Below are 13934 nucleotides of genomic sequence, written 5' to 3' on the forward strand. Positions count from 1 at the left end.
TCACCATCGATTTTGTGGGTTCACTGGACTTGTAAAAGCCAATTCAGTGTCTTAGGTAACCTTGAGATATTTGATTTTGCGCCGAACTAACTTTCGTATAATGACATTTATTCCGGGGCCATGTAGTCTGCAATTCCCAGTCAATCTGTTCAAAATCTCATCAGAACTGACAACAGAAGTCCAGACTGAAACCATCTTATTCTGCAGCTCGTCTTTACAGCAGTTCTTCAGTCCATCTGCCCTGCTAACAGTCTTTTAATTGAGAGTCCTCCCCTGTCTGATGCTGGCCATTGCTGACTGTCAGTGTTTATACAACTGGGCTGGGACAAGGACTGTGAGCCAAGCAAAACATCCATGAAACATCAAGCCTTGAGCTAAACAAAACCCAGCAGTGAGACGCACACACTTGAGCCAGATAAGGGATGAAAATGATGCTTTCTGAACACAGCTAAGTTAAGCTGTTGACCACGGCAACTGGAAAAAAACACTGTTGACTGTTGTCTGGGTCTAATTGCAACAGCACTGTGGGATTTTATCCACTTGCAAACAGCTTTTACCTCATAGTTGCTCATTTTCAAGTGATTTACTAAGTCTCGCACACACTTGCTCAAACACACCCCTCTGTCCTTTTCCACAGCATCGTCCTCTTTAGTTGTAAGCCAAAGAGGAAACCCTGGCGAGACGTTAGCACAGTGACTAATGCTGTGTATCTGGCCAGGGTGCAGATAACACAGCCTCCTCCCCCCCGCCTGCTGTGACAAATATGTGCGAGCATAGCAGTGGGATCCAGGCCCAGGCTTGTCCCTGACCCAGCCTAGGCCAGACACAGGAGAAACCAGGGCCAAATGTAACCCAGAGCCACACTATGAGTACATGAGAATCTTGAGAGGAAGTCGCTGTAATATTGTCTTTTGTTTCCTATGTCAAGGCACACATTCCAATTCACATCCTTGATCTTGTTCGTGATGACCATCTCTGACACATCTTTCTGTTGAGAACTCTGTAAGTAGTCTCTAAACTTTCATCTTAGCGCGTATGATCAATTTGCCATCAAATCTCAAACTGTTATACTTTCATGCTCCTGACTGAACATTAAACAATGTGCAAATTAATCTCAAGAAATAACAAGCACAGTCTGTCCCCTCCCTTCCCTTTTCTTCCATCAGAACCTCCTCAGCTGAGGTGGGGGGGGGCTTTAATGCTTCTTGACGCTGCTGTCTGCTTAATGGGCCAGATATGAGAGGTGCTCCTAGCCAGTGTAATAAGTCAGTGATTAGAGGGTGCCGTCACAGCAGCAGCCCCATAGACAGTGGCATACTTTAATTGCCGTATTAGATGCCCCCTAACTATTTTGTCAGCTGTCAGGACCCAGCTCGTAAACAGCAGAGGTGCATTTGATATTTCCATTTGTTTATTTCTGTCTGCTCCTGTTAATGCTGCTACACAGGGAGGTAATTAGAAATGGGTTGTGCTGTGTGACATGACTGTGCTATATCTGTATACTCTCAATTTTTGTTGGCAAAATTTTTATGCAAGAAGAAATACATTGGAAGAAGAAAAGGAACATTTTCTGGGGTGAAAAACCTGAAATTAATTTACTTTAAGATGGAGTGACGGACTAACAGCTGGACAGAAGGGTTAGGGTTAGAGTTATTTCTCAGTGAAAAAATTTCATATGACAAAAAAATATTCACATTTCAGAAGTTGTTTGGCTATTTTACTTAGGAATTTATTTCAAAAGATAATCACTTCAATTACAAATTTCCCATCAACAGACAAAAAGGTTAGACTCATTTTTGCAGTTTTAAACATCGTTGGATTTTTACAGAGGAGGCAGAAAGGAGTTTTCTGACAAGTCAATGAATGTCCTTGTCATTTTACAACAGCATATAACAATAGGTTAAATGATAGAAGAATATATTATAGAGGAACACTTAAACATAAATTTTATGTAAATTCTAGTGAGATTTTAGACCAACGTAGAAAACTGCATTTAAATGGGAAAAATTGCTTTTCAGAACAAATATATGAGCACATGACAACCTGTGATGTCAAAGAAACACACCGTACCTACAGTAAGGGATTTTACTAAAAAACATTTTGCTTGACCGCAAGTGTTCTTTGACTTATGTCTATTAAAAGTTAAGTTCAGGGCAGCAGGGGAGACCTTTGAGTTTATCCCATACTGAAAAGGTCAAATGTTTGACCCCAGATACGGCCAGTGAATGCTCATGAAGAGACATGTCTGCTACTAGTGTCCTTGAGGGAACCAGCACTAAAGTTACTTACAGCACATTGGTCTGAATAAGAGCGTCAGCTCTGTGTATATAATGTGTGTAAGTGTCTGTACACTGTTACCGGCACATGACATGTAATCCTCACACACTGTGAGGATTGCCAAGTCTGTACCTAGAGAGCTTAAAAATGGTGTAAAGTCAAATAATCTCTGTCTCCTGTCTCATTTGGTGTCAAACAGCAAGGTGACATGGTTAGAAGTGCTGTAATTTTGAGTTTAATCTTGGATTAGCCCATGTTCACTTTGACACTTGCAGTTACTAATCTGGTTGAAAACACCTTGGGGCGAGCAAGGCAGGGGGGCTGAGTTCTGATAGATTTTATGGTCCCTTAGTAGATTATGAGAGAACTGACTTTTATATCCTGAATTACAGGATATAGGTGTAATCCACAGACTTATATTGTCTGTAATGTTATTTTTTCCTTTTAAACATCAGAATGAGAACTTGGGTCAACAGCGGTGGGTGTCATGCACATGAGTAAAGAGCAGATATGTTTAACCCATGCTGTTCAGAACCGACCAGGAAAGGCCGATGCTGCACTGCTGATCTGTTTTCTCTCTGGAAGTGCTGATAGACTCTCTCTGGCGTTGTGAAATATAAGTTGTTGGCGCTGACATGGACTCCAACCTACAACCTTTTTAGAGCGTGTCTGTGGCACATCGTTGTCACAACATTGTGTTGCAAGAGAGTAACACTGAGACAATGAGAGATAGCACATTTACTACAGACTGTAAATTCATAAAGTCTGTGGTTCTGATAGCTGGGCCTTTTTTTCTGTGACTTTTTCATTCCTCTTTTTGTCTCTAGAATGCATCCTCATGCATGTCTGCAGACAGTGCCTTCACATTTTAGGCTGACAAGTTTTCTGGATCGTTAGGATTTTCCTGTCAAAATAAAAAAGGCAGCTCCTTGCAGCACTCACCTTGTACAAGACACTCAATTTCCTCCCTCACACATTCCTGAAATATTTATGCTCTATAATTTTCATGATTACAGACTTTTTTTTTTCTTTACAGCCAAAAGAATTAACAGTTAGGAAAAACCCTTGGCAATGACTCAGGACCATATGTGCCAAATGTAAAATCCATTATTCTCTATAGTGTGGAATTTCTGTTTATTATGCCAAGTCGTGCTTTAATTTATTCTAACATTACAGCCAAAATATATAAGTTACACTTAAAGAAGTGGAGTAGTTTAAAATAAAAAAAGAAAAAAACAATTCTATGTTTAAAAATATAAGGTTTCCAACATTTTTCTTTATTTCCAGTCTTCCTACAGCTGTAGATTCTGTTTAGGCGGCTTGGGCTTGGGTTGTAAAAGTGTTACTATCTTTCTTCATCAATTCATCTTGATAATGTAAAAAATGTCTGATAAACAAAGGTCAGCCAGTGCTTAGACAGATTCAAGTTTCTAATTTCCTCAGTTCCTCTTTTCTCTCCTTTTGCTCCAACCACTTGTTTCTCCATGTCGTGTGAAATTTACGGCGTGCAGCTGTTGCGCTCATTTGGGTTGATGGAACTCTATTAATTTCTGTGGGTTTCTGTGTTTATCAGACAGTGTCTACATGCTGTACAAGCGGGAAACATATTACAGGATCAAATGTCCTCCTGTGATGTAGCATAATTTACTTATTTATATATTTTTGTTTACATTTAACAGCCTTTCATCAAGACGTGATCCAAGGCAGGCTGAGCATTGTGCTGTACTGAGTTGCCCTCATCAAGTTTGGACACTTAACCTCTCACTACTAAAAGCTTTCTAGGGTCAGACTGAGTGTGGCTCCAGTGTTGAGTAATTGAGCCTCAGTCAAAATACGTTACATTTCTATATTTTCAGGAAGAGAAGTCCTTTTGCCTGTTCATGTGAACTTCAGGAAATGACAGTAAGGAGAGTCCATTTCACACACCTTAAAGAAATAGTTGAGAAGTTTCGAGGGTTGAGAGCCCTGGCATCAACTGTGGGTGTTTTGTATTCCATTGTTATGACATTTTTAAGGAGCAGATAAGACGAATACGAGGTGGTAACACTATGGATGAGAAAGTTCTGCAACAGTCGGTGAATATCCGACTACTTCGTTCTTTTATTTATGACCATTAATCTGATATGTGCTCTTTAGTTCTCTCTTGCACTCTTTCCACTGTTTCTTTTTCTCTTTCTCTCTCTTTTGTACTTGAGCTGTGACTGACATGGATCTTTCTCTTTCTCTCTGCTCTGTTCTGCAGGCCATTCGCTGCACACTGGTGAACTGCACATGTGAGTGTTTCCAGCCAGGCAAGATTCACTTACGAACATGTGACCAGTGCAAACATGGCTGGGTGGCTCACGGTAAGGAAATTTCACTGTTAGGATGACGTATGTATCGAAGCATTTTATAAATACATAGGATCTTTGTGTCTGACCCTCATAAAACTACCACTTCTTGCTGTGAAGAGAAAGGAGTTGCTGACCTACATATCTTGAATTTCCATTGTGAAGAGCATTAACACAGATATATCTCATCTATCACACAAAAGAAACAAGAAAAAAATCTTTTTTTTTTTGTGTGTTTTTTATATCCTGCAGAATCAGGGGATTCTCTCTGCCTGTGGTTGCGACTGCACTGTAGTCTAAATGTTTTTCATTTCATTTTCGACAGCAGAATTAACTTAGGTATTTTTGTTTGTTTCTGTTGTTTTTTCAAATGCTATCAAAGTCTTGTTTTTGCATGTTAGATAAAAAAAAAAAACAGAGAGAACACAACCACAAGAAAGATACAGAAGCAAGAGAAGAGACCACACCTCATGAGTTTTTCACGCGCATAGAAGAAAAGGGAGAGGAGGCAAGAAAGTACAAAGAGAGAGGAGGGGAAAAAGGATAAAAGAAAACACCTGTTTGGCTTCCATTTGCACAAAAGCAGGCTATGGGCCCTTCAGCAGATCGCACAGGACCCCATTGACTATTTTTTAATCTTTCCCTCTGAACTGTCAGGCACCCATCTCTCCACTCCTGTACTTTTCATTTCATGTCGGCATTGGCAGGGACTCTGACAAGTAGTTCTTCATTTTTTATTATGTTCGTGTCTGGCTGCGCTGTTTTCAGGCAAAGCCCTCGTCAGCAGGAAAAAGCCAGCAGGATCAGAGAGAGACCCAACCAGGTGTCACCCAGACAGGCAGTGGGAAGAGGGGAAGAGGGGAGGAAGGGAGGTATGAGGCAAGAGAGAGGGAGGGAAAGGGGGAGAGAGAGAAAAAGTTGACCAGGTGTCACCCAGACAGCCATAGAGGAGAAAAGAGGTGACTGAGGTTGTGTCACGGGGGCAATAATAAAACCTTCCTTGAACTTACAATTAAGCTTTAAGAACAGCAACAAGCGTTTCAGGCCCTCAGGCAATGCACAGGTTACTTCATCTTATTGTTGGAGTTTGTTGTGGCTCTGGAGAAAGGCCTGCAGACTTTATTCAGAGCCCAAAAAAACTTCCACTTCCCCTGATTCTGGGGTTAAAATTATTTAATCAAAGTATGCTTTTATTTACAGTCAATAGTCCGAAACACACCACTGAATATAAATATAAGACAGGACATAACAATACTCCTTCTAGTGGATAGATAGAAATACAGCAGTCATTTTTTCTAGGTATCAGGTGAAGAAAACGATACCCTCTTATTCTAATATTGGTAACGTATGCACTGATAATCCAGTTGTATTTTTTTTTTTTTTTTTATCCATTTACAACCATTATTATAACAAAAACATGGAAACCAATTCCATGTTATTTTCTGGACTGACAATAAATATGAACCAGTTGCAGTACAGGACGTAATAATGTAAAAAAATACAAAACCACAAACCTGTCTTCCTACTATCCTGGTAAATATATATTTTAAGAGCTTACCTGATTAAATAAAAGTAAATAAGCAGGTGAGATCCCAATTGGAAATAATTAAAGTTAGAGACAAACCAGGATGTAATGCAGGTTAGAGCTGAGATAGAGACAGAAGAGGCAACTAAAAGGAGATGCAAGAGCAGCATAATGTAAAAGAGCAAGAGATTAGATTAAATAGAAAGAATGGCAGATAATTACATTAATCCTATTGCATTTATCTGATAGATACGTTATTATCAGCTAGTGCTGACAGTGCAGTCGCCTTCTTAGGAAGAGGCAGCAGTTTAATAGTCATTAACCGCACACGTGTGTGTGCATCTCCTTTTCTCTCGCTCTTTGTCACCCACTCATTCATGCAGCTCTGGACAAGCTCAGCACCCAGCACCTGTACCACCCAACCCAGGTGGAGATTGTTCAGTCCAACGTGGTGTTTGACATCAGCAGCCTGATGCTGTATGGCACCCAGGCTGTACCCGTCAGGCTCAAGATCCTCCTTGATCGCCTCTTCTCCGTGCTCAAGCAGGAAGAGGTGCTGCACATCCTGCACGGCCTGGGCTGGACCCTCCGAGACTATGTCAGGGGCTACATACTGCAGGTCAGTGACCGTACACGTCATGGCAAAGAGGACACGCAAAGCATAATATTGTTTTAGTGTAGATGTGTCAAGACCAAATATTAGTAGCTCTTGGTCTGTGCTTACACACAAATGGATCCCTACACGTGGTGAACACGAGTTCACCATGCTAACTACTATTACTTTCTCACCAAATTTCTATGGCTTTGCAGTTATTCTGAGAGGTATTGATCAGAACCACAATAGTCACAATAGCACAATTTAGACCATTTCAAAGCCATTGCCTATCCATTTTCCTCACATTTTCCCTGCTATTACTCCTACTCCTACTACTACTACTCTACCTCCTTTTCCTGCCCTGTCAACACGATGCCCCTCTGCTGGGAAAAAAGGGAAAGGAAATAAAAAAAAAAAAAGAGGAGAAAAATGTCACACCAGCAAACTTTAAAACCACTGTAGTGTGTTTCCTCTCTCCATCCATCCCTCCCTCCCATATAATTGCAGTCAGACACATTTCTCAATCAAAGGTACAGAGGTTTTGGTGTTGAAACCCAAACCAAAGTGTTCCTGAATTAATTAGCTAAGAAGTGAACATGTGTATGTGGTTAGCTGTGTGTGTGTATGTGTGTGTGTGTTTGTGTGCCGATATGTGTGCAGACGTGCTTATCTGTGTGTGTATATGGTTCCAACAGTGTAAGTGGAACAGCATGGTGAGGAGAGGGTGGTTTGTATGTGGAAACAGCTTCTGTGAGTAAAACGCCCAAAGATGTAGTCCCTGCCTGTTAAAGAATGATGACACACACACACACCCAAAAAACAAATCAATAACAATGCAACAGTGTATATTACAATTAGGGCATATTTTACAGTCAAAGACAAAAAGGGTACTAAAAAAATATTGTCAGTAATTGCATGAAATTAAAAATATAATATATAAAGAGACTATATCATAGTCTAGTAATATTTACAAATTTTGTCACTACATTTAAAATATTTTCCTTGTTTTTCTCCCTAAAAAAAATTTAACACTGGGGTGGCAATGATTTTCATTATTGAATTATGAATTAATTGTTGTTTTCTCATAAGGTTTTTGTCATAAAATATTAATTTACTGAAACAAATATCAAACCAGCAGATGTATTTAAAATTTTAGTTTGACTTAAAACTGAAATAATTTCCAGATTATTCAAATTGTTGAGGATGAATTTTACATTAATGGCCAGCTGTTACTGCTTCAACAAACATTTTTTATGTTTTAACCTTTGTACTTTTTGTGGAAAAATTCGACTAAATGCTCCAAATCCACAGAGTGAGAAAGTCTCGTATTAAGTAACCAATCGAGCCCTGTGGTTCCCATAGTCGTAGCCTCTGTGTGTTTTTATCAGCTGGTTCTAATAGTCAGCTGTTGGGAGCACCATTGCTCAACCGCTCAGCCTCATGTCACGCTACTGGCTAAATCCTCTAGATCTCCTCAGAAGGCCTTCAAAGGGGCCGCGGCCGTGGAGAAGCAGCCAGTCACTTAAGGACAGTAAGTAGTCATTGTACGGCCCTATTAGCCTGTAAGTAGCTATGAAATTCAATCATCTTCCCCAAGCCTGCAGGCAACGCTTTGTGTCAGGGGTGTGTTCCCCACCACTATGCTGCACTAAATGAGAGATAAAATGAGGAGAACAGTATTGCAAACGATAGATAATAAGTTGTCTTTTTGATATTGATATCAGGGGACATTATTTGATGATAAATTACTTTACCGTAATCCTGGCAGTCAGGCTTTCAAGTGCTTCTTGTACCGATTTAGGATTTGAATAAAAGTGTTTAGGCCACAGGAGATAATGTTAATTTCTCTTTTAATGAGATATGTTATAAATCGCCATAATTATCCGGCAACCACTATTTCTGAATTATGTTCTAAAGAAGCCTTTTTCTTTGAAGGTTTTGGTTCGCTCAGGATCTACTTGAACACACACGGCAGTCTTTGTTTTTCTTGACTGCATCTACTATGTCTCCACAAGTATCTGACCAGGAATAGTTTCCGCTGAGAGAAATAGTTTCCTGTGTGTTTGCTGCATGATGTGTGCTGGGTCTCAGGGTGTGTTGGTGTCAGTGATGCGTCAGAGAATTTAGAACACTGAGCTGACAGGATATACCTACAGCTTCTTTTATAGCTGACCACTGAATGTATGCAGTGGGAGACATACTTATATTGGACCAAACATATAGAAAACCCCTGAAAACACAGACATAGCTCGGCTTCAATATCCCACCTTCTCTTAACACTTCTCTTTGCACCTGTTTGAAGACACCTTTATTTTCCTACCTAATGAAGTTAATGTTACAGTACAGTGTTCATGTGACACTGTGAACTGTAGTCCCAAGGCTTGTTCTCCTTCTTATTAATGTTCTTGTGATCTCATTCACAGAGCTCACACTTGCACTCAAAGCTGTGCACTTTAGCAAGCACACCAACTTTGTCCTCAGTTGTGTTCTTTATCATTTTGAATCCGTACAGACAGTTTATGTGTTTTTATGTGCCGCCTCCACGCGCACCAGATCACGCAACGACTCATCTGTTTCGATTTCCTCCCAATGAGGATATTTCAGAGACCTCATACAGTGATCACCTGCTCTTCCTTTAGTATCGCACTACAGAAGTGAGTCAAACACCTACATACCTCACGTATACACTGAGGTACAAAAATATCTGCAAACACCTGCCTTCTGTATTCATTCATATTGGAGACATCAGTGATGTCTCATCATTTACCATATTGGCATCACTATTATGATTATAACCTCTGTAATCAAGGTTAGACATAAAGTAATATTTCAAAGATACCATCACAGCCTTTTAGGTCAATTTAGAAGGAATAATAATAATAATGATATTCGTCAACACCTGAGACAAACTGTACCATCACGAGTCCTCTCTGCTATGCACTGCATATCAAAATTAAATACGTCGCAGAGGTGTGAGGTGTGTAAATATGCATACTCTCTGCAATTGACCTTTGTAATATGGTCCTTAAAGTGAAGAAATGAATCGATGTTATGAAAAGCTCAATGGTTTATTGTGTGGTTGGAGTTTTTTGATTTGTAAAGGGGAGGAATAATACATGACATCAATAACCATTAAAATGAACGATTGTCTTTCTCTCTCTCTTGTTTCATTTATCTGCAAGCTTGACCTTCACGTTACAAGCTGCTTTCTTGTGGTATTAACTTGTAAACCTCTAAACCTGCGCAGTTCCTCACAACATTCACATACAAAATGTATTCATGCAGACTAGCATATCTGTAGAGTAGAACAACTCCCTGTCATCACATGTACAAGAGTGTTAGCTTAAAACTTATTTCATGACCTTTTCAATATGCCTCATCTCGACAGTATTCCATATGGAGGCTTTCCTCAACACTCACATGCCAATTTTTGCCAACTTTAGCAGAGGTCGGTTAAAGAGCTACTCCTCCTTTGACTCACTGCTCGCAATAGTTATCAGATGTATAAAAATCTCATACTAAATTTGCTCCTGAATGGGTACATACATTTATTTTGCATTTCTGATAAAGAGCCAACATAAAACAATAGAAAACCAAACAGGTAATATTAAATGTAGAAATATCATGAATCAACAAAGTTACCTGTCATGATTCAATTTCAACATCGTCTCCTTGACTTAAGCAAAACGTGAAATTACCCAAATTAAAACTACAATGCTTTCACCAAAAGTGATGAGTAAAAGTTATTCTTGCAATACTTTGCCCTTCAAACTGTTTCATATTTCTCTTTCTCCCCTATCCCTCAACTTCAAGTTCAATCCCAGTCAATATGTGAACAATACAGACACATTTATTGATGCCAGAATTCCTTGCCCGTCACTTTGGCAGGATTTTTACCTTCCCTATTCCTTAGTCCCTCATCCTTTTCTCCCTCTTTCTCCTAATCCCTCTCTTCTTCCCCCTCCCATGGTTGTTTCCAGACAGACACAGGGCCAATGCCCCCCCGCCCCTCCAAGCCCACAGCCCGTCACCACTCACGCCTCTGTTCGATACCGACAGATGGAATTGCTATCAGTACTGGCTTCTCTGTCTCAGCCTCTGTCTACCACACTCCACACTGTCTATTTTGTCTTCCTCTTTCTTATCCCTTACCAAGTAAAAAATAAGTAGAAGGAGAGAGAGAATAAGTGGAAAGAGATGGAGAGGGAGAGCGAGGTACAGCCTTTGCAGCCAACATGTGGGCCAAAGCCCAGGGTTTTCCTAAGCGACATTCTCAGTAATGTTCTGTCCTTGTAGAACATTGAGCTGCCTCCGCTTTTATGAGATGTGGTTTTCCTGACTCCACACGGCTTCCAGAAGACCCAGATGGAACCGCTAACAACCCCCACCGCCGCCACGCAACCACACATACACACTCATGCCGTACACAAACACACAAACAGTCTTTCCCCTAATTGCACACACACTCTGAGGAATTCTTAGTCAAACTATCAGACACACTAGCAGCCACAAAATCATGCTTGTCTACCCCAAATGGCCCTCCGACATGGAGCTGTTTTTTTCAGTGGCAGTTGCCTGATCGTGAGCACATTTTAACGTTGATAATCAAGAAAAATGTCTTCCTGAAATATTTTATTATATGTCTATATATTTGGTAAAAATATCTAATGGGCAAGAATGTTGGAAGCTGTGTTCAAGGGCAGCGGGGGGATGTGCTAATATTCAAAAGAAGACTAGTCACTGTAATGTTGTACATGTGTACTTACACATGTGGAATATGAGACGTAATTACATGGATTAGGGTGCAACAGTGTTTGTGTAAGGCAGGAAACCATTTCCAGTTGCAGGTGGGTCCTGAGGCCTTAGTCAAGGTACCACTCGGCTTCTCTATAGTGGTTTAGAAAGGTATTTATTGAGTTAGAGTCACATTTCAAAACGTCTGTCGTCTATTTTCCTTCTCTCTCCTTCTCCTTTTCTGTCTCTCACTCTGTCAACTGTGAAGGTCACCATATCTCTTGATCCTCTGCAGAGAAACTTCCATTTTAGGTAGTCAGGCTCCGCGCAACAGCGTTTTTTGGACACAATCCCCTTCTTCAATCTCCTCCATACGCCACACTTGTAACCTCTATTTTCCTCCTGTCCTCCTCTCTACCCTCCACCACCTCCCAGTGCCTCCCGTCTCTCAGAACCTGTTTTCTGTTATCACTACTTAATGCCTCACCCTGGGAGATGGACGGGGGAGAAAGCATTCTCCCAAGGTGGAAATTCTTACGTTCATATGGTTATGATTTGGTGGGGAGGTCAGGCTCGACTTTTGCTGGAAGGCTTATGGTTGGCTCTGCACTGACTGTGCTGGGCTCCAAGCACATCAAAGAGGGTCGGTGTACTGAATCAAGGTGATTCCACCCCCACCCCCTCTTCTCCACACACACATATACACACTTGTCCTCCCTGCTGATCTTAAGGGTGTCTTCTCTTTTCTTATTCCCAATCGCTCACTTCCAAGTAAGCTGGAGATAAAAGGATGTGATTTCAGATTAGAGGATCAGTCAGAGAAAGGTAGGAGAGTATTATCAGCAGGCCAATAAAACCTGAAATGTTTGAGAACATAACTGTACGTAAAAAAAAAAGTCATTGCTTTATCAACATGAAAGATTGAATTGAGCGCACATTATATTATCATAAACAACCTACAAATCTGTTCTTTCTCCTGGAGAAGGTGTAAATATCTTCACTGTCACTGTTCTCTTTGCTTGCAAAGCTCACAGCCAGCTCTTTTCACAAGTTCTGCCCATGCCAAATCCTCAGTCCCTCACTTTTGAATCCTAAATCTCAAGTCTCAAATGAATTCAAGCTGGAGAAGCAAGGTTATGAGCAGGTTACATTGTATGCTGGAATTTGGGAGAATAATTCCCCTTATATTGGATTTGGACAGCAGTCTGAATTTTGCCATAGATTCCACAAGGCCTCACAAGATGCCCAAAAACAACTTATATTTTAGTATATTAAAACAACTTTTGTGCACATCCTCGAGTATAGGTTTAGAGGAAAATAGCTCTTGGAGATTAAAAAAAAAAAAAAAAACAACTTTCATCATATTTTTTTTTTTTGCTAAGGTCCATCTTTCTTGCTTCTTGGCTGCATGAGCTGGATACTGGTTTTACATTTGCCGAATACATGCTCTCCCTTTCATGCGAAGACTTATATAGATTTTTATAGGCATTTTCTGGCAATTTCGTTTCGTGGGGGCTTGAGGTGAAATTTGGTTGTCTTTAGGTTTCTGGTCCTTTTTTTCAGAGTTTTCATAGCATAGTGTCAGGAAGGCAGACACAAATGTGTGCCGGAGATGCTAGAGTGCTAGTGTATGATCACATCAAAAATTTTTTGTCATACATTCACATCTTTTGCTTATACAGCCCTTTGTATTTTTTATTACCCTTTCTTAGCTTTGGCTAGGCAGAAATCCTTCTCAATTTTTTTCTGTTCTGTCTACGTGCTTCCATTTTCAATTTGCCACAGATTGTCTCTAATGTAAAACCTCCACTGACGCCTCATTTGTCACCTCTTAAGGAGGTTTTTTTCTCTGCGTGTGCACTGGGGTCTTAGCTGTTATGAACGACAGTGCTGTGCTGAGTTGTGCTGTTTATCTTTCTGTCTTTTGCTTGGAAAATGAGAGCATTGCTACAGCAACAACATTCAGCATTGATGTGCGATTCTCTTTCTCTGTCTCATCAATAGTCAAATCACACACTTGTTGTGGTCTAACTCTTTTCCAGATTCATAAATGTTTCCTATGATTAATTCTTTCATTAGCTGTACCCATATATGTCGACAGTACATGGTGAAAAAATAAATAATCATATCCTAACCCTCCTATTAAGGGAGCTGCTCACTAATTTAAACACATAATTTTTGACTTGAATATGACATGATGTACAGCAGGCAAAGGTTCATGCACTGTGGCTTAGGATCAGGGATGCTGTACCTGATAAAAAAAGCACTAAAATTTTCTTCTCAAGAGACATTTGAGCAATTACACCACATTTGGAAATCCCCTTAATGCATCCATTACATGCTTGGTGGTCACATGTATATTTCAAAATGTTATTTTAACTTGGGGTGGTTGACCCAGCATATGGTCAAATTTAAAGATCATGAATATTCCATGGCAAAACATATGGGAGTGAGATGTGTGTGTGTGTGTGTG

General features: G+C 40.2%; 1 protein-coding gene across 6 annotated transcripts in view; it reads left to right on the plus strand.

Moving 5' to 3' along the window:
* The window catches only part of bnc2 (basonuclin zinc finger protein 2), a 156676-nt gene that overhangs the window by 107207 nt on the left and 35535 nt on the right, over positions 1-13934 (plus strand). For all 6 annotated transcript variants that reach the window (XM_029498092.1, XM_029498110.1, XM_029498138.1 and 3 more), the window contains 2 exons: positions 4520-4622; positions 6516-6751. In XM_029498092.1, coding sequence (XP_029353952.1) covers positions 4520-4622; positions 6516-6751 — 339 coding nt within the window. The remainder of the gene's footprint in view (positions 1-4519; positions 4623-6515; positions 6752-13934) is intronic.

Source organism: Echeneis naucrates, chromosome 1 (genome assembly GCF_900963305.1).
Source record: "Echeneis naucrates chromosome 1, fEcheNa1.1, whole genome shotgun sequence".
NCBI lineage: Eukaryota > Metazoa > Chordata > Actinopteri > Carangiformes > Echeneidae > Echeneis > Echeneis naucrates.